A 22,212-nucleotide genomic window follows, 5' to 3' on the forward strand; every position below is an offset into this window, starting at 1 on the left:
GACTCTCCTCCCAGCAGGCATTAGCTGCCTATAGTTCTCTGCTTTGGGATGTAAGATTCTCCTCCTTCCGTTTAAGCATGTCTAATATTGCCATTGGTCTAGTCTTGCGTATGCAGCCATTTCTAAGGAGAGACACTTACAAGCACTCTGGCTCTGCAATCTTTCCTTCCCCTTCTCTGCAGTGTTCACCGAGCCATACAAGCTGGGGTGTACCCACTGGCACCAGGCTCCCCACAATCCATTGTCCTCTGCATTGCGTGAAGTTGGAGTTTTCTGCAATGCAGACACTCTTTTTATTCAATAGATTCCTTCAGTGGTCTCAGCTGTACTCCGATGGACACTACACCAGCCAAGACGTGTGTTCTGGGTGCCAGCCTTCTGTGTCAACATAATTGAATGTCTAGGGTTTGAACTTGGGAGTGGCAGGAATAGAGGGGTGGAGAAGGAACATGTGGAAAGATGGGGTGGCTAGAATCTGGTGTGTAGGGCAGGTGCTTCAGAGAAGTACCCGAGAAATACCTGCACAAGAAGGGTTCAGTAGGTCAGGACAAGGGTGTAGGATTTTATTATAGCTGCAACAGGAATACGCTCAGGGTGTTTTTTATTAAAAAATTAATATGACCTGATTTATGTATAAAAAGAATCTAATTATTGGCTGTGTAGAAAATTGGCCAATGAGTTATGCCCCTCTTGGCATTAAGACCTTTTAGAATCGCACAGACATTTATATAGGAGAATAAAATAGATCTGACATTGAAAATGTTGCCTTTACTAAGGCATCCACTGCCTTTAGTTCCTCTTGGTATTTTCAAGCCAGTGGTAGCAACAGGTCTTAGTCCCCATCTTTACCAGAGAGTAAAAGGACGGATACTGGTTTCAACTTTCTTTACATGTAATCTAGTGAGGTTCAAAGGCTATCTTAGGTATGGTCCAATTCATGGATGTGTAAAAGAAACAAAATGGGGTCATTTCAGAAAATTCTTTTCTTGTGGCAAAGTGCCTAACACTGTCACCAGAGGTCTGCAGTCTGAAAAGGCATTATTCAGGAGCAGTGAGCAATTCAAGGAAGTCAGTCACCCTCTGGGCCACACCTGCTTTTCTCTTCTTTTTTCTTTTCTTTTCTTAATGATTTATTTATTATATGTAAGTATACTCTAGCTATCTTCAGACACACCAGAAGAGGACGTCAGATCTCATTACAGATGGTTGTGAGTCACCATGTGGTTGCTGGGATTTGAACTCAGGACCTCCAGAAGAGCACTCAGTGCTTTTAACCACTGAGCCATCTCTCCAGCCCCATACCCGCTTTTCTTGCATTTAACCCTGTTTATCTCCAAAGAAAGAAGAGGGCTCTGAGGCTTGTTTTTGTTTTAGTAATGCCAGAGCCTTCTTCAGGTAGACAGTTGCACTGCCTAGGGGAGAAGTCTCCAGGGAAGGCGGCAAGGACCCCTCACAGATCTAAGAGGATGAGGCAGGTGCTAAGGAATCTTGATGGGAAGTCACTGAGGAAGCCAGAGTCCGCGGCATGGGCAGAGTGCTGAGGCAGGAGGACAGGACTTGGCTCATAGTAAGCATGGAGGGGCTGTCAATGAGGGGAGGGGTGGGCAGTGAGGGGAGGGGCTGTCAGTCAGTGAGAAGAGGGGTTGTCAATGAGGGGAGGGGTGGGCAGTGAGGGGAGGGGCTGTCAGTCAGTGAGAAGAGGGGTTGTCAGTGAGGGGAGGGGTGGGCAGTGAGGGGAAGGGCAGTCAGTCAGTGAGGGGAAGGGGAGGGTCTGGGTCATGGAGCCGGGCACCAGCAGTAGGGGTCTAAAACTGGGTAAATCCTAAATAAACGTGATGTGCCCATTTACTGGATAATTTATGCAGTTCACTTTGATAATGTCTCCTTGTCATCTTGTCTGGAATTGGCTACAGTAGTCCCTGTTTAGTTGGCATTTCTAATGAGCCAACAGTGCCATGGCGATTTGTCACCATCTAGGTGATGGATAACACCACCCAGAAGACAAGGAGCCAGGGAGGATGACCCAGCATTCACCGGGGCACCTGAAGGAGCCCTGAGCTCAGGGCCAGTCTCAGGACTCACTGTGGAGTGGGTTGATAGCACAGCCCTGTCCCAGGCTATCCTAAACGTTAACACAATGCATGGCTAAAGATACTTCCCCAAAGCAAGAGGGGACAGAGACGTCACCTTAGCATGAAAGCCAGAGATTGACCCTGCCTGTCTTCTTTGGGCTTCCGGGGTCTATTTCTGGAGATCTCGATAATTTATTGATGTATATAGATAGCTTCTGGCTGAGGAGAAGCCCACAGCTTCTGCAAAGCAGCTCCTCTGGAGAACTACAAAACCGTAAGTATCACAGCTGATATTTGCTGGGAAATATCATCCTTTTTTAACATGCTGGAGACCTATGCTACATTCAAGCTTGTAGCTACCTTAAGTGCTGAGCAGTCAGAAAAAGGCAGACTTGAGAGACTGTAGACATTGGGCTGAGCGTTAGAAGTCAGAGACACTGAATCATATCTATTTTCTCAGCTGTTAACCATCGGCACAATGTGTAACTGGTTGGCACCTCTTCATTCCTTCTGAAGTTATTTTCCTCCCTTTCTTCCTAGACAGTGAGATTTTTATCTTTAAAAGACACACCCCACACATAACTAACCTCAGCACACACACAACTGCTGAGTCACGTGTCTCGCCTTATTAGCGGGAGATTGTACCCATGGCAGAGGTCTCCTACTCCTTCCATCACAGCCCGAGTAAAAATCCATGTATTCAAGAAAAGCAAGAGCGCCAAAATCTCAATAAAGAATCTCTTCTTTTACCCATTTGGAGTTTCTTGTACAGGGCCGTATGGTCAGCGTGGAACGCCAGTCAGTCTACTTCTTGAGTTGTCCTTTCTTCTTACGCTTCCATGCCACAACCTCCCCACAAAGTCTTTGTATACATTTATGTTTGACATATGATACAAAGGCATGCAAGTACGTGTCAAGAATATTCATATCCCATCTGTTCCTCTGAGAGTAGAAAAACCATGAGAGAGCTGGACAATTTTAACAGTGCCCAGAATTCCAACATTGATGAGGTTGAGAGGAGAGATGAAGAGTTCAAGGCCAGCTTGCACTATGCAGCAAGTTCAAGTCTAGTCGGGTACATAGTAAGACCCTGTCTCAATAACAAAAGTGACAAAGTCCAGCCAACCAACCAACCAACCAACCAACCAACCAACCAGCCAACCAGCCAGCCAGCCAACAAACCAACCTACCAATCAACCAACCAACCAAACACACAACAACAACAACAAAAAACCCAAGAGGAGTCTGAAAGATTTGCTTCAGACCTTTAAAATCTCCCCGAGCCTCACTCAGTGTTCTCATTTGGAAAATAGGCAAAAAATCTATTTTTCTAAAAATGTTGGGAGAAAAATCAGTGAGCCCAGTACAACATATACATACTATACATCCAAGGGATGGTAAACATCATTACTATGGCAATTGGAGAAAATGAGAGTTAGATGTGACATACTCTGTCCTGGCAACCCATGTGTGAGATAGGCTTCTGACATTAGCAATCAGGCCACATTTAATCGACAAAAAAGACATTCAGTAAACCCCATTAAAGAAGTTCTGTTCAGAAGGAAATTTCTTTTTTTTTTTTTCTCCCCGAGACAGGGTTTCTCTGTATAGCCCTGGCTGTCCTGGAACTCACTCTGTAGACCAGGCTGGCCTCGAACTCAGAAATCCGCCTGCCTCTGCCTACCAGAGTGCTGGGATTACAGGCGTGCGCCACCACAGCCTGGCTCCGGAAGGAAATTTCTATCTGCCCATCTGCAGTACAAAGCAATGCAGCCATGTCTAATGCTGATGGTGTCTCCGGTTCAAAGGTCGGGTTAATGCTGAACTTGATTATCTGTGATGATAAGGGGAGCAAGGTCTTAGACAAGGCAAATGCTATACTTTCCAAGTCCTTTTTTCTTTTCTTTCCCATAATAGCTACCTCACAGGGTTGCCTTGATCTTGGTTTGGTGTTTGACAGTGTAGCTTGATGATGGGACACTCCCGACCTCCCTGACCCACACAGAAAGCTATCCTGAATGTTAAGTACTTACTGCAGAAAATTTGTAAGATGAATAACAGTGGTGGTCTCTAATGTACTCTCTAATGTATAGTACAATAATTACATCATAGTAATGCTCTTTAAATTTTAATATGCTTCCAACATGGACATCAAGTACCAGCAATTAGTGCCGAGTCTGGCTCATTAGGTTAATATGGACATGGTATAAAGGAAATCATAAAACTTCCATTTTTTCAGAGGCTAATTAGCATCTTTCTTTTGGTGGTCAAAAAAAAAAAGAAGCCTGTGGTAAGGAGACACCATGATTATGAAGGTAAAAAGCTATCAATACTGTCAGTACTGTTGAGTAAGTACCACACAATGTATCTCCAAGAACAGTGCTTTCTAATTGGTTTAGATTATTAGTACAAAGCATTAATGTGTGTGTGCGTATGTGTGTGTGTGTGAGAGAGAGACAGAGATAGAGACAGAGACAGAGACAGCTTGAGATTCGTTCTGCATGTTCTGTTTCTCTAGGGAACCCTGACTAACACGGGATTTTCCCCGCCTGTAATTCACTTTAAACATAAAGCTAATGGCCCTATAATGGGACAGATGTTAGTCTCATTGTATCTGAAACTGAGGCTGGAGAATAAACTTGTCCCTCAGAAGTGGGTCTCAGACTCTATGCTGACTCAGAATTACCTGGAAAACTTCAAGACACAGACTTCTGGATTACCTCCAAAATTTTCTGACTCAAGAAGTCTAGGATAGGGTGTAACTTGTATTCTCTCAGGTTCATAGGCAAAGCTGCTGCAGCTGCTGCTGCTCCGGGGGGATCCCCTTGAGGACTCTAGCCCCAGAGAGTGTAACCAGCAGGCAGCAGGGCCCACCCCGTCCGTTCTTCCCACAGTACCTTACGGCAGAGGAGCATTTGATGCAAGCTCAACAGGGGGAAATTTTCCCAAAAGTGGCGACACATGTAAATCACACTGAGCTCCGAGTCCAGACATAGAACCCCTCATTTGTTCTCTCTTACGGTTTATGTCTTTGATTCTAAACACTCCCTTATTTTGCTAGTCTAATATTAAACTCTCTCAAGCCCTCAAGATCTGGTGTACCAGAATTTATCAGGTGCGAGGAGAACAGACAGAACCAACTGTATCTGTCTTGTATTCTTTTACAGATTTTCACATTTCTGACCTCTGACTAAGTAGCTGAAGTTAGTCCAGCCTGGCACATACAGTCCTTAATGTCCTCCTAATGTATACCTCCTTGGTTACCTCAAGGGCTAAGCACCACGATTTCAAGACTTATCATCTCTTTTGTTTTTGTTTTTTATTTTTTTTTAAAAAGGAAAATGGCTTTTCAATCTGACTTTAGAATATGCTTCCTGGTCATGACCAGAATTACGTCACTTTGTGAGTCATAAGAGTAGGCCATACTTTGGAGGTGCCGATATATGTATGTGTAGTCTTCTTCCTGACCCAAGTCAGAAAGGCACACCATAATATTCCAAGAGAACAAAGCCTCTGTAAGATGCCCTGCACGCCTTGTAACCCTGGGTCTAATTTCTGGTGAATGGAAACGCCTGCCTTTTCCTGTTCTCATCTTGGGGTATGAGAGGAAAAAGCATAGGCTACACCACAGTCACGTGATTTCCTCAACCTCTTCATCTTCCATGGGGGAATTTGGGTTGAATATTTGGAGAGAAGGTGAATTCTTTCAAGATGATCATGAAGGTATTTCTATGAGTGCATTCATACTTTAGAGACATACGTGGAAAAGTGGATCTAAAGTTCCCAGATAGAAGAGGAATGCCTTCCCCTTCCTCAGTCCTAAAGTTTCAGAAGACAGGAGGAGACAGATACTTCTTGGATTCCATTTGTGTTTAAGTCACTGTTGTTTTGTTGTTGTTATTGTTGTGGTGGTGACGGTGGTTTTTGTTTGTTTGTTTTTGAGAAAGGGAAGTCTATAATATTCTAATCAGAAGCTTTGTAGTTGGGCAAGCCTTAGTCAACCATTTCCTACAAAGGCAACTTTGTAAAGAAACTTATATATGTTTCTTCATTTGAAATGGGGACAAGGATAGTAGTTAACTAAGGCTGCTATGAAGATTAATACACACACACACACACACACACACACACACAAACACACTCAGAGAGAGAGAGAGAGAGAGAGAGAGAGAGAGAGAGAGAGAAATGCTTAACACACCAATGAACCAAGACTGAGAGTAAATTCAAGTTAAGCATTATTATTCTATTGTAAGACTTGAAATTCCTGCCTTACATAAGACTGGATTACTCTACTACATTCAGCGGATATTGAAGTTTTGAGGAAGCAATAGCCTAACGGATGTGAAAGGGTTTTCCCCCTCAGACTACTGTAATGGTGACACACTCCTCATTTTTCACTTCAGTTTGAAAAGAAATATGAAGAGAAAAATGTAGGCAAAACTTCCTTAATTAATAACTCAGCAGCATGATCTGCAGTAAATCAGGAGTCTTACCTTGTTACGTCATCTGAGAAGGAAGTGAAGGTAAAGTTTACTCAGTGCTTACCTCTCTCACACGAAGTGCTTAGCGTGTACCATGTCTTACAGTGTTACAAAGAGCATATCGCTCATGTCGCCCCTTCTCCGGAGGAGGAAGGCTTAGAGACGCTGAGGTCTCATAACACATAAGGAAAGGAGATCCCGGGATGAAAGGCGAGCCCCCAACCTGTCCGGCTCTTATGGAAAAACAAAGGGAAAACACCCTGTGCTTTGACAGCCTCAGCCCACAGATGGTTTCCTAGGGAGCTGGTATCTGTTGTCGAAATATTTGCTCATCTTTCTCTCCAGAGGCATGCAAAGGCAGTTGCCCTCAGGGTAGGCCTTTTTTGTTTCCACTGAGAAAGCCAGTGATGGATGGTGTATCTGAAGGCCATAACAGGTAAACCCTGCGATAATTATCAACAGTTCCTGGATCCTCCCTGGGCTCCAGGGGGCTGGGGCAGTCTCGGTAACGGAGGTGATGTGGAAGGCAGTCATTCTCAGGTAGCAAGGTGCTTGGGTCACTTTGTGTGGCCTGTCACATGGTGCTGTCATTAGGGATTAAGGTTCTATCCCTTCTTTGGGACCGGAAGCCAGGGAGAACCATCTGCTGCCCGGATCTACAGAACACAGGAAATGGGAAACAAAAGGAGCGGCTGGCTATTGACAGGGACTTCTCCCATAATTCCTCAGTTTACCCCACTGCTGGTCGCCTGGGCTGCATGCTGAGAAATGCCTGTGTTTCTTCAGAACTAACAGCTTCAGTTCACCCTGTCTTGAAGACACACATCCTCATTTCTAAAGGCACAAAGTAAGGATCAGTTAAACATGATGTTAAAAGAACTTTGCATACGGAAAGAATTCTTGACCAACTTTTCTTTCATTATTAAACTTAGACATGAAAATAGTTCAGCTAGTGAAAAAAGTCTTGTTACGAAGCCTGGCCACCCGAGTTTGATCTTAGGAACCCAAATGGTGGAGGGAGGCAAACCAGTTGACCTCTGACCTCCACAGATGTGCAATGCCACACACATGCCAGCACCCACTCACAAATAATAAATTTCAAAAGAAATGCAAATATTAGCCAAGTCACAAAATAAACGCCACTTCCTCATAGTTTTCAGGGCCGCCACTTTCCTTTAGTATATTACCTGCCAATCGTTTTAGATTCTCATGGGACTAATCTTTCCCTTGTGGGCGACGTTATGTAGCGTGTTCTGTTGGCGGCTGCCTCCTGTAACAAGGACTGAGGTAGGACGGCTGTGAACTGGCTTGCGCAGTTTGGTAGTGGATGTTCCTGCTTCAGGCTGTGAAAGCCAAGTGTAGTCATCCTGTCTCACAGATGTTTGCCTTTCCTTCTCCTGGTTCTGCATCTGCGTGGCCAAAGGCTTGAGAGAATTGAGGAGTTCTCACCCTGGGCTCTCTCACCCCAATTTACCCCATAGACCGTTTGTGAGACTGTATGGTATCCAGGAAGCTAACTTTCAAGTGTACCTTCTCCACGTCCCAACACTGAGAGTTGGTATTCTGTCTAAGCTCCACCCCACACTTACCTGGCAACAGCCAGGTATGCCCACCCCATAGACCTGGCCCACTATAAAAGGGGCTACTTGCCCCTCCCCCCCCTCTTTGATTGCTAGCCTCTTGGCACTCTCTCCTCTCTGCCCTCTGGGGCTCTCCTCCCCTCCCCCCTCTTTCCACGTGGTCATGGCTGGCCTCCACTTCTCTACTCTCTTCTCTCTGTCTCTGTCTCTGTCTGTCTCTTTCTCTCTCTCTCTCTCTCCCTCTCCCTCTCTCTCTCTGTCTCTGTCTCTCTCTCTCCCTCTCTCTCTCTGTCTCTGTCTCTCTCTCTCTCTCTGTCTCTTTCTCTCTCTCTCTCTCCCCCACTAAGTCCCAACCTCTACCCTGAATAAACTCTATTCTATACCATGTCTGTGTGTGTGTGTTCCCTCAGGGGGAAGAGGTGCTGGGACATGGGCCCACCTGGGCACCCCCTTCCCCCACACCACCGTGCCACACTCCCTAAACCCCCATTCTCTCCTTTTAAGCCCCTTCATTGGTGCATTGGCCCTTCAGCGACTGTTTAATCAGGCGGTGTGCGGCTGAATACCCACGATAGTTCTGTGAAGGAGGTGCTCTTATGGATGTTTTCCAGAGGAGGAAGCAGCCTTGGAGAGACTTAGCATTGGCTAGTAAAGGTTGCTAACTGACATTCAGACAGCTCATTCTCAAATTCCTACAGGATCCTTTTACGAGAAGACTTGAGGGAAACCTAATCAGGTTTTACCAATTATCAGTTAGAGCTTGGGCATTGGCAAGGCCTCCCTCCCCTGCAGAGGCCCTCAAATTTAACACATCCCAGCATATGCACAGGTATTTGGGACACAGAGCATGTGAACGTTGCTGCACATGGAAGTCTGAGGCAGGATGGGCATCCTATAAGCCTCTATATACTATGTACGGGACGGGATTCTGAATACTGGTGATGAGCAGAGGGATGGCCTTTGGAGTCAGGGCCCTGCCGATGCTCCTTCAAATGTCAGGCCTCTCCATCTATTGCTGACCCCCCCACACCCCCGCCCCTGCAACACAGCCTCCCTTATGTCATGGCTCCGACTAGCAGTAAGCAATGGGGCAAAGGCAGCAGATGTGCATATACCCACTCAGTGACGGCCTAAGTTTTCAGTGTCTGGCTCCTCTGAGTATCACATATCCCGTTTCCCTTCCCAGCTGGTGCTGAGATGTAACGGAGTGTCACTTGAGACACGCCCATTAAAATTACATAGCACAGGTAATGGAGAGAGCTTGGGGCAGGTCTGGTCATTAGCCTCCCGTTTCCAGGGCCGTCTCAGGGCTCTCTGGGTTCCCTCTCTCCACATCTCTTCCTCGAAGCCTCTTAGCACACCAGGAGTGCTTGCTTTTCGGAGGCATCTCTCGGATTTGTCGAGTGGGGCTGGTTATTTAACACTGTCCTCATTAATTCAGCCACCAAGTGGCCTGCAGTATTGGGTTCACCACATGCGGGAAGGGACTTGTAATTCTCCACTACAGACCATCAGTTCTATAATGGCTGGTGGCCAGTAGAAGCAGAGTGCATTCAGCTGTCTCTACATGTTGTCCACGAACAAACAACTGAACAAACTTGCGTGGCACAGAGTGCACAGGAGGCAATATATAATGTCAGTATAATCTGCATTAAGCACAGGGCTCTGGCTATCTTCAGATCTCTCCTGTGACTGGTGATTCTGTCCCTGGGCATCCCATAGTCAGGAGTAAGCCAAGAATGTTGCTGATTCTTTCTGAAAGAACACTACAGCCAGGAGACATGGGTTTTGAGGTTGGGGGACTACAAGGTACCCCAAATGTGTTCTATGTTGCTTTTATGAATTACTATGCAAGTAACTTAATGCTTCTGAGTCATATCAAACAGCAGTCTACTCTGTCCCTTATGTGGTTTCCCAGGTTAAGGACAGTGTACAACAGGAACAGTATGTATTCTGGAAAAGGCAGCTTTCATGCCAAGTCCTCTCAACTAGTAAGTACTTAGGGAGCAAAATAGTGTACCAGATCCCAAAGGTAAATCCTGTTGCCAAAGCTGTGGGAACACTAGCCCATCCACAAGGCCGTGGGGGTGGGGGTGGGTGGGGATTCTGCTCTAGGCAGCAGTGATTAGCCAGGAAAACAGACCGAAAGCCAACAGCCACAGACATTCTTGGTCAGTACTTTCCCCTCCTGCAGAGATACAATCAGAGGTGTCTAGCCTAGCTCTGGCTTTAACCAGCGGCCTATCCTGGGTGTGACTCCTGGGCTAACCTGCACACACCTTCTGCCGAGGTTAACTAATATGCCTCTAAACATGGGCAGATTTAATGCTGAGTTTTCTGGAAATTAAATGGGAGACCCAGACTTGTGGTCATTTCTCTAAAGACTTACGTACTCTTCCCTAAAGCCAGGACTCACTCTAACTCCTGAAGTTTTTCCCAAGCCTTTAAAAGATGCCTTGAGGTACTCATGATCCTCACCATAGCAACAAAGATGGACAGAAACTATAAATCTTGCTGAGTCTATAAATTGTATTACTGCTCTTGCAGATATTGTTTGCAAACTGTCTAGTAATTTCCATGAGTATGGTTGGTTGATAGTTGGAGGGGGGAGGGAGGAAAGGGGGGGGGAAGACTAGAGCTGAAAAGGGGGTCAAAAAGCACTTCAGTATTTTTAATGTCCCAGGTTCTACTGTGGTGCCCCCTCCCCTCTCTTGCCTCATTTGATCCTTAAAATAACTTCATGAGGTCAGAAATATAACCTGGTTTACAGACAGAGAATTTAGAAATAACTACACTGCAGCTTGTAAGTATCAGAGCTAGCTGATTAAACCCAAGAGGACCTTTCTCCACATTGCAATATATTGTCTGTTTCATGGAGACTTACATTTAGATTTCAAAGTACAGATCAGACATACAATATAGAAATGGGAAATAAAAGGTTAGATTTTCAATGTTGATCATAAGTTTAACTTCTCAAATCCTGACTCTAAGATGCCCTTTCCTGTGAATATTTTTTACTTATTTATGTCTTGGTAGTTTGGAAGACGATGAAATCAGATGTAGAAACTGAATGTGCCCATGGTGGTCCATGCCTCTAACCCCAGCAGTCAGAGAAGGCAGGAGGATCATGAGTTTTAGACTAGCCTGAGCTGTGTAATAAGTTCAGTACTAGCCTGATGTACATAGTGAGACTGGTTCAGACAATCTACAGGTGGGGGCGCAGCCCACTGGGAGAATGCTTGCCTGATTGGGAGAATGCTTGCCTGATATCCTGAGCTGGATCCTCAGCACTGAAAAAAATAGAGCTATAGCCTTGTGAAAAGGGTGGTCAAAGGGATACAACTACTTCCACGATGCACTTAATAAAATATGCAGGATGATTTAGAATACCTGGACATCTGGGTGTTATGTAAATGGCTCAAGGAGAGGGACTCTGCCTGCACAAACTAAACACTCACTGAACGGGATGAGCAGATGAGTCAGGGCCGATTGGCAGTCACGGGTCATTGTCGACCAAAGATGGGTTGGTCTGTCTCCAGTCTTAGAATGGAAGCTGCAGAAACTGAATGCATTTCCAGACATTTCAGTGCTATTTTTATTTTAAAGGAACAAGGGCCAGTCATTTTTAATTAAAAACAAAAACAACAACAACAACAAACTAGACGTAGGACATTTTTCTCCATCCTAATCCTCCTCCTAAAAGCTCTCGGTTGTAAATCTTCCAGCATGTGAACTGGTGATACACCCTCTGAATGACATCGTATGGAACGTGAATAGACTTTGGCTGCTGCTGTAGTTCACACTGACTCCTAAATTAAGTATTATCTCTGCGCTCTAGAGAAAGCCCCGTAGGCTCGTAGCTGCTAGAATGTCATAGCTACTGCATTAAGCTGTTGCAAGAACTAAGCAAGAACTAAGGAATATTAGCAGTGGCAGCAACAGTGCAGGCATTTAGCAGGCTCTGCAGTCAGTGAGTTTGCTTTTCCCTAAAGTTCACTAATCTTCCCTGCTGACTCCCCATTTATTCCAAAACTGTCAATGTGGGTGAGATCATAGAATTGTGTCTTACCTATTTTTACCTCCTCTACAAAGACTGTTTCAAAACACATGAGTCAGAAAGGTCCTAAGTTCTCTCTCTCTCTGAATATCAGATCTACAACGTTCAGTCCCATTACATAACAGAAAGGCAGAGAAGTTGGAACTAGAACAGAGAAGACATTTTTGTAATTAGGCAGCGGTATTTTTTTTTAAGTCTGCGGCTTTCTGTTTTGTGTTTTGGATGTGTCTTTGAAAGAGGCAGAATCAAAGGGGAGGTGGTCCTTGCTTCTGCAGTCACTGCTGTTCTAAAGCTTTCAGCAGAGACATCAGCTGGGATTCTACCAAGGGAGGCCAGAAAAGAGTTCAAGGGATCATGGAGGGAGGGGACAGTGGCTTACAAGAGGCCACATCTGTTTGTGTTCTCCCATCTGAAAAAGCTTGACTTCTGGCATAGCACAGGCTCCTAGTTAAACTTGCATCTAGCAACAGATGAAAGGCCTTCTTCGATGTATCAGCAGTGGAGATCAACAGCTGTTTATATCCTTTAATACCTAACCAAGGGTGTGGACTTCACATCTGTCTGCACGTTCCGGTTCTATTTCCTTGGATCACAGTGGGGAGGAGGTTAAATGTGAACCCACCTCAGTTCCCAGGCGGGAACACTGACCTAGGCCCAGGATTCTAATTCTAAGCAGATCGCCCTGTTTCTCGGCCTCCCAGGATCTATTGTTGGCCTAAAGTTCTTTTATTTTATCCTGACACACATTTTGATCATTTCTCGGAGAATGACTCACGAGGGCACAAAGATCAAAACCCGGGAAAAGTAGGATGGACTTGGGGGGAGGATGAAGGGGAAAGTGGAGTGCATTGGAGAAAGTGCTCCTAACATAGGCTCTTTTTAAAAGAAAGTGCCAAGAACACCAGAGAACAAAGCACAGAGAAGCAGGAAGTAGATGAAGTCTTGTGATGGTGGATGCTGGAACTTTTCACTGTCTCCTAATAAGATGTGTTAGACAAGCTAGAGAAAATGAAGCCAGGCTGGAGAAAGCTTGCCTTGCAAGCGTGGGAACGGATTTTGATCTCCAGAATGCACGTCAAACCAAAACCAACCAACCAACCAACCAACCAACCAACCAAACAAACAAACAAACAGACAAACAAACAGACCTGAGTGGTGGCACATGCTTATTATAATCCTGGCGCTGGGGAGACAAAAATGAGTGTCTATTTGTAGGCCATTTCTCCAGCGTACCTGGTATGTTCCAGATCAAAAGGGATCCTGTGAAAAAGGTGAACAGCAGCTGAGGAGTGACACTCGGGTTGTCCTACAACATGTATACACACGCGTGTGTGTAAGGAAGCTTTGTGAAAACAAGTGCTGGACAAATCCAGAAGCGGGGGCATCTGTGCATTGAATGCACCATGCAAAGTTGGAGCTTTACAAAGATGACTTTCTAGTTACTAATTCATTCAACATCATGGTGCTTTAGGACTCACTTATTCCTGAGACACTCCGGTAGGACCTAGTCTGTAGCTTTATAGAGGTTATACTACAAGTGTGGAAACCACACACACACACACACACACACACACACACACATCAGTGTTTGATCAGGAGGACCTCAAAGGAAACATACAAAAATCATGAGCAGAAGAGAAAGTGTACTCTGTGAGAAGCAAGTTGTTTCTCGGGAAGGAAAAGCATTATAAATGGTTACAATAGAGGAGTGGCAGGACTTTGTAAACAGAAGGTTCATAAGGAATTCAAACAGTGGTACCAAGACAATTCAAACAGTGGACAAAAGATTTGAGTGTGTGTCCTAGATAGGGTGAACATTGCTATGATGTAATGCCATGACCCAGTGTTGAGGAAGAAAATGTTTTGGCTTAGATTTCCACATCCATCATTGGAGGAAGGCATGACAGGAACCTAGAGACAGGAGGTGACGCAGAGGCCATGGAGGAGTGCTGCTTGCTGGCTTGCTTCTACGGCTTGCTCGGCCTGCTCTCTTACAGAACTGAAGACCACCAGCCCAGGAATGGCACTACCTACAATGGGTTGAGTCCTCAGCCAGTGATCACTAAGGAAATGGCCCACAGGCTTGCCTACAGCTGGATCTTATGGTGGCATTTCCTCAGCCGAGGCTCTGTCCTTTCTGATGACTCTAGCTTGTGTTGAGTTGACATAAAACTATCCAGCACAATTGTCAGCTTTACCCACAAACATCACTGTTTAGCCATAACCTTTCTTTTCTAGTTTATCCCCTAAATCACACATTAATAAATACCATGATATAAAACATTCCAAGTTTTAAAAGTCTTTTTTTTTTTTGAGACAGGGTTTCTCTGTATAGCCCTGGCTGGCCTGGAACTCACTCTGTAGACCAGGTTGGCCTCAAACTCAGAAATCCACCTGCCTCTGCCTCCCAAGTGCTGGGATTAAAGGTGTGTGCCACCACAGCCCAGCCAGTAGTCTTTAAATATTTTTAAGGGGGCTGGAAAGTTGGCTCAGTGGTTAAGAGCACTGACTGCTCTTCTAAAGGTCCTGAGTTCAAATCCCAGCAACCACATGGTGGCTCACAACCATCTATAATGAAATCTGATGCCCTCTTCAGGGGTGTCTGAGGACAGCTACAGTGTACTCATATAATAAATAAATATATCTTTAAAAAATAAATATCTTTAAAATATGTAAACTCTTTTTTTAAATGCAAAGTCTCTAAAACTCCAAAATCACTTTAGAAGTTTAAAGTTTCTTAAATTGTGGGTTCCCATAAAATGAAAAACTAAATACTTTCTTGCTTCAAGAGGGAACCCAAGGGACAGAGAGAACCAGGGAACAGTCACCATCTGAACAAAGCAAAAGCAAAGTCAGACTGTATAAATAACTCAGTGTCCAATGCCTGGGATCCACTCACCATCTTCTGAGCTCATCCAAAGGACTCTGACCCCACAGCACATGCACATTATCTTCTCGGCTCAGACCAGCTTTAATTCAACAGACGGGTGCCTGGTGGTTATCCCATGGTACTAGCATCCCCCAAATGCTGGCATTTTCTGCTGCAACCGGGTTGCGCTCTCACCAATAGCTTCTCCTCGGTTCTCTTCAGGGACTCCAGCTTGGCCATGTAGTGCCAACACCTCAGCAGGTTTCCATGACCCTGTCATGCCTTCAAAACCAGAACTACCTGTGTTTCTCTTATATTACCAAGTGTGGCGTTCAACCAGCACAAGGGACAACCTTAACCACCTCTGGAACACAATTTCTGTGTACTGATCCTAAGGAAACACTTCCCAGAAGTCGTTCACCTTAGTGATGGTGGTCTCTTCTTAATCATTAGTTAAGATGCTGGCCAGGATCCATTGTCCCAGCAAAGCAAAGGTTCGACTTGAGTGGTTCTGGCCTCTTGGTAATCACAGCTGATTCTTCAACTCCAACCGACCAGACATCACATGCTCCTCACATAAATGGCCCATTCCCATCTCTGCTTCCCTCTGAAACTTCCCACGCCAGGCTTCTGTCTTTGGCATGGCTCTTAACATTCTTTTCCCGAAAGCCCACTAAGCTTTTCACACCCAGTGGCTTTTCTAGCTCAAAGTTCCAAAGTCCTTCCACAACCCTCCCCAAGACAAGATGTTCATGTTTGTTCCAGAAATACCCCTCTCTCCTTGCACTGACCTCTGCTCTAGCTCCTGTTATTGCTGACATGAAACACCAAGGCCAAAGCAACTTGGAGAGGAAAGGGTTTATCTGGCATACACCTCCACATTGCTGTTCATCATGGAAGGACTTAAATTGGGCAGGAGCCTGAAGGCCCAAGCTGAAGCAGAGACCATGGAGAGACGATGCATACTGGCTTGCTCAGCCTGTTTTCTTAGAGAACTCAGGACCACCAGCCCAGTGGGAGCACCACCTAAAATTGGTTGGGCTCTCCCCTCACACATAAACTAGTGTTATGTTAATAAACTGCTCTACAGGTTCATTAGCAGTTGATCTAATAGCTGAATTGATGCACCCTCCTCTCGGATGACTCTAGTTTGTTTGTGTCAAGTTGACATCAAGCAACGCAATATAGAGAGGGCATTTCTCAATAGAAGACATGCAAGAAACTAACAGACAATGAAAAAAGAAGACAGATATTGTGTGTCCATATTTAATCAATGACTAGCCAAACGATGCTTGAATAAAGTAAATACGTACACAACAGAATATTTTCAGTCTTTAAAAAGAAGGAAATTGGGGTTGGAGAGATAGAGCAGTGGTGCAGAGCCCTTACTGCTCTTGAGGAGGACTGGGATTCTATTACCCAGCATCCACATAGCAGCTCACAACCATCCATAACTCCAGCTCCTGGGCATACGACATTTTCTTCTGGTCTCTGTGGACACCTACACACGTGGTGCACATAAACTCATGCAGTCATACACATAAATAAAGTCTTAAAAGACAATTTTAACTAGGTGTGATAATACGCATTTATGAACTCATCCCTTGGAAGGCTGAAACAGGACTGACTTGCAGTCCAAGTCAACTTGGGCTATATAGGGAGTTCCAGGACAGCCTGGCCTACACATGGAAGCTTCTCTCAACACACATTCATTCATTCATTCATTCTCTCTCTCTCTCTCTCTCTCTCTCTCTCTAGTGCCAATTGCAGCAATGTGTATGACATGAATGAATCATATATAAACTAAGCTGGGCACACACAGGCAGATGTCATATTATCTCACATGTGGAATCTAAAAAGCTAAGGAGAGAGCAGAATGGCAGTTATCAGGCACCAGTGAGAGATTTCATTCCAAGGATACAGTTTTTTGTCAGGGCTAGAGGACCAAACCCAGGGCCTTGACCATGTCAAGCAAGTATTCCTCCATTGAACTATATACTCTTAGCCCTCATTTGAGATCAGGGACTTTACATTTTGAATTAGAAGACTCAGGTAAATTTGACAACTCTAATATATATATGTGTGTTAATATTTTCTTAAGATTAAAAATATTAGCTGGGCGTGGTGGCTCTAGCATTTAATTCCAACACTGAGGTGTAAACCAGGTAGATCTCTATGAGTTGGAGGCTAGCCTGGCCTCCTATCAAGTGCCAAACAGCCAGAGCTACAGAGAGAGACCCTGTCTAAATGAACAAACAAATGCTAAATGCTAATGGTTTATATAGAGAAAGAAAGTGTAACATCAAACTTGGAAAGACACAGACTGAAAAAATGTTCTTGGGGCCAGCAGGAAAAGGTACTTTCCCAAAAGCCTGATAGCCTGGTTTTATCCTGGGATGCACAAGGCTGAAGGAGAGAAGCAGTTCTTCCAAATTGTCTAACTACAGACACGCGTGTACACACACACACACACACACAGACACAGACACACACACACACACACACAAGCACGTTGGAATTCATGTTTACAAATATACAGACAGCACACAAAGTAAATACACATTTAAAAACATTTTAAAGTAATATTCTTGGAATTTCATGAAATGCACAATGACATACTAAGAAACTTGTTCTGAAATTATTCAGCTTCCTCAGAATTTCTCAAACTTATTTTTCCCCCCTCAGGAGGAATCCTATTACGATCCTCAAAACATCAATGCTGTGGACCAAAGAGACAGAGAAGTCAGTTTCTATGCAGAATGATCAAAGAAACACCTAGAAAAAAACCAGCAAAATTTTTTTCTGTGGGGAATATGGAGATATTTGCTGCTCTCCAGAACAAAGTGTAAAATCACCTATGACGCTTAGTTCCCCAAAAAGTTGTCCAGAAGTTGCCTCCTTCTCAAGTCACGCAAGTACTGAGATAGCAGCTCAACATGGGAACAACGACTACCAGTGGGCAGGAGTGCCCAGAGTTCAAAGCATACACAAGCCAATACCAGACGGACGAGGTCATATCAAATCACAATCAACGCAACCTTCCATGTCAATTAGCCAAAAACTAAAAAGCTTACCAGGCTGTGCGGATTTGGAGTCTTGCCCTAAGAAAGCCAAGGACAGCCTAACTAACATCTTCCCCAAGCATGTGGAATGTATACGTCTAGTCCACAAAACCACAGATAGACCATAAATGACCTCCGCCCATTTCAATCAGATTTTTTTCTTTTTGAGATACAGAGTCGACGGAGATTAGGAAGGCACTAATGTATGCTATCAGTATTCAAAGACAGTATAAGATTCGCACTGTGCAAATTTTCACAGCTCAGGGAGTAATGGAACAAAACATTTAAAAAAGAATCAAAAGATACATGATCAAAGCCCATCGTGCACTTACCAACACATGTTGGAAATATGTCCTCATTGTTTATCTGGACTTCAATCCAATCCATAAGCAGGTTCATGTACTGGGGAGCGGGCAGTGCGGTTGGTTTCTTGTACTTGAGGTCATCCTGCCACCGGTACTCGTATTTGGGGCCCCCTGACATCACAGGGCAGGTCCGCTCAGTGCAGAACTCACAGATGGTGCCGTAGATGAGGTTGATGCGATTGAAGAAGTCCACCACATGCACGGCCACCCAGTCGTTCTGGTCCTCGCCGCTGGGTAACTGCACGGCTGCCCTCAGGTCCACACCTGAGTTGAGGGACGCCTGAGCCCGTTTATGCAGCTCAAATCTCTGCGTGCCGGGTTCAAACTTCCTCTTGGGCCGGAAGGTCTTGTCCTTGTTGAACACCTGCTTCAGGGCGATGGACATGGTCTCCTCCTTGGCTTCCTTCCTTTTGCAGGACGCAAAAAGGCACTTGGGACTTTTGAGTGAGAGATCGCAGCCCAACAGGGTTTTCCACTGCCAGCCTTCAGGCCCCAGCGTTGCAGCCTGTAGGTTTTACTCTATTTATTCTAAATGGCTCCTTCCATCGTCCTCTTGAATGATCTCCAAGGGATCCTCATGTTCCTTCCTAAAGACAGAAAAGAAACGGGAACTTATGAGTGCTCGGATTTCATTCATAAACTAATAGAGGCTTGGGCTTAATTTCCACCTTGTGTTTCTGGCTAGGCTTGGTCCCTGTGGGTCTCCGTCTATGATGTAGAGGGAAAGCTATTGCCCTGTGGACTGCACTGGTACTGAGAATTATGTAAACGGCGACTAAGGAAGAAAAGATGTTCCCCTCTTTTTCTTTGCTGGCTCTTCTCTGTGTGAGCCTATGCTAAGGTAATAACATGGGGGTTAGTGATTCGGTCCTATTGTGTATCTACTCCTTTTGGGGAACTAATGAGTAAGCATAGATTGTCCCTGTCCCTCCCTGCCTGCCAAGTAGGGCCACCGGGACCAGGTGGCTATCGATCCACGCTGGCTAAACAGAACCAGGCAGGGGTCTGCATCTGTTGGATCTGTAAGAGGTGATGAAGATGGTCACGTGGAATGAAGCAGAGAGAGCTGGACTGCAGAGCCAGCGTGGGGGTGGGGTGAAGGGAACAAGATGGGAGGGGAAAGAAGAGGAGAAAGAGGAAGAATAAGAGAAGAAAGAGGAGGGGGGAGGGAGAGGGGGAGGAAGGGGAAAAGTAGGGGAAAGGTAGTTGCAGCAGTGGCTGTGGATGTGGAGAAACAGCACAGGCCCAAGTTTCCTCGAAAGCAGTAAGAAAGGGAAAGTGGCTCCTTTAGTTCCAGACAATCTAGGCGGGAGTGGTTCTAACACTCCCGAGGCTTAGCTACATTTCTTACCTTTGGGATACACTTGTTCTTCCAGGACTGGTCAAACCAATCCTTGGTTTTACTTCTGCTGGTTTTTAGTTAGTTGTTCCTTTTTGAGGAGCCCTAACTATGAGAGCAGTTGTTACCTCAACAGTGCGCACCCTTTATGATCACTCCCTGGACCTCTTTGGAACTGAGTTGTCTAACAGAACTTGCTTTGACAGTGTCCGTGTTAGATGGACTTCTGCTGCACCATGACACCTCTGGCCACATTTGCTGCTGAGTACTTGGATGTAGACAACGTGACCAAGGAACTGAGCTTTTTTTTTTTTTTAAAGTCTAATTTAAATGAACTTGAACATATTTTGCCATGCATATCCAGCAGCTGCTACACTGGACAGTACAGCTTTGAAATCCTCATATTCTGCATGGTTCTATCTGACTCAAACCTCTGGCAAGGTTTACGGATTCACAGAAGGTAAACACGCAGCAAGTGCCATTCTTCCTGAATCTCTCTCTAGGTGACAGAGTTAATGGCTTAATAGCATCCTGTGGCTAGCAGGAGGCAGAGTTGGCACTGAAGAATTGGGATTGCTAAGTCCTTGTAAAGGCACTTTCCATGTGGTCCTATACTCTGATGTTCAGGAAGCGCCCTGCCCAGAGCTCTGTCTCGTTTTATATACATATTCCCCAAAAGGGCTGAGGTGAAGGCTATCCTGTTCCTCAACACAGGGAGCTGGTAACAAGTCCACTCAGGCCAAACCAGAGCGACGTGAGTGAGCCCAGAGCAGAGGCCAGCCTCAGAACAGCCTCCACAGGATCTGTTACAGAGGGTTGGAGTATGAGCTCTCTGGACTGCTTTAGTCACATTCAGAAGAAGTTCTGCCACCTCCACATGGTGAACATAGCCATGTAAAGTCATTAATGCTGGAATATATCCCAAATACACCTTTTCAAAAAATTTAAATTAGCATTAGTGTGAGATTTCATCATGTCATTTTCGGACAGATTTAGTTTCTGTTCATTTTTCCCTGAGGTCTCTGATTCCCTCTACAGACTGTGGTACAGCCATGGGCCTCCTACCACGCGCCTCTTCCTGCCCCTCCCACAGCCTGGGGCTCTCACCCCCTCTAGTCCTGCCCTTTCCCCAAAAGCTTTCCCCTGGAACGCTGGGAAATATCTTTCTCCTTCTCATGTGGCATTAAGTATATACACTCCCTGCTCCCACAAAAAGATCAATGTGGAAAAGGCCACGTGACAGCCTGCCTGAGACCTTTTATGGAGTCACACTCCAGGGTACTCTGAACTCTCGACTACGTGCATATTAACACTGAAGTCTCACTCGATAGGGTGTGGACATGTGCAATCTCTTCAGATGAAGACCTTCTTGCAACTGGGTTAGAAGCTCAATTGTGGAAAACTTGCTTAGAATGCATGAGACTGTAGGTTCAACCCCAGTACACAGGAAAGGAGGAAGGGAGAGAGGGGGCAGGAAGGAGGGAAGAAGGAAAGAAGGAAGGAGGGGGGAGGGTAGAAGCTCTTGAAGACTTAGTTTATGTGGTAAGAGCCTGAAGAAACTTGAAGCTTTAAAAGGTTATTTCCAAAATAAACGAGTGAGACACTGGGAAGACAGAGATGGAATGGGGAATGGGGAATGAGACTCTTCTTTCTCCTCACTAAATCAGCAACAGTCCCGCTGTACAGCACAACAGTAACTCCGGCTTCCTTCCTTTATCGAAGAAGACTGCTGCTGCTTCTGTTCTGATAACAAGGGTCCCACCATCCCTCATGGCCCTTAGAGCCACACTCTTTTCCCCGGCTCCATGACCCTCAGTGCCTCTGATTCTGCTGCTTCTGGGGCCTACAGTGCCCACTTTTACACAACAGAATGTGCCAGGTTCTCACCGGACACCACCAACAGATCTATCTGACATCCCAGCTGGAAACCCAAGAATCATGACTTTGTAATCAAATCCCCCAAAGTTTCAGGCGATTGGCACAAACATGTCAAAAAAGAAAATTAACCAAACCTTACTGGAATTTGGTAGATTCTCTCCCACCCCCCACACTTTATTCTAGTGACACTTAAGTAACAGATTTCAAGATTTCAGTCTCTTTAACTCGAAGGATTTTTATCCCAAACCTTAATCAGGTTTAAAATTACTGTCTTGGGGCTGAGGAGATGGACCACTTGATAAAAGGGCTCTCTTAAGCAAACACGGAAACCCTTAGCTTAGAACCCAAACTCGGACTTAAAAGTCAGGGTGTGGCCCGGTACATGAATAGCCCTACTTAATGTCTACTTCTCAAGCGGGGTCTCGAATCTACCACTCATGAAGTAACACCGCTCTGCTCTGGATCCCTCCCGAACACTTCTAGTCCTTAGCCCATCATTTGTGAAGTCA

The 22,212-nt window shown here is 45.2% G+C and overlaps 1 protein-coding gene across 1 annotated transcript in view; it reads right to left on the reverse strand.

The window, feature by feature from the left end:
- Mob3b (MOB kinase activator 3B) overlaps window positions 1-22,212 on the reverse strand; it is a 196,514-nt gene that overhangs the window by 98,173 nt on the left and 76,129 nt on the right. Inside the window, exon 2 of the mRNA XM_052176231.1 lies at window positions 18,454-19,073. Coding sequence (XP_052032191.1) covers window positions 18,454-18,871 — 418 coding nt within the window. The 5' untranslated portion in view covers window positions 18,872-19,073. The remainder of the gene's footprint in view (window positions 1-18,453; window positions 19,074-22,212) is intronic.

The sequence above is a fragment of the Apodemus sylvaticus genome, chromosome 3, assembly GCF_947179515.1.
Source record: "Apodemus sylvaticus chromosome 3, mApoSyl1.1, whole genome shotgun sequence".
NCBI classification, from domain to species: Eukaryota; Metazoa; Chordata; class Mammalia; order Rodentia; family Muridae; genus Apodemus; species Apodemus sylvaticus.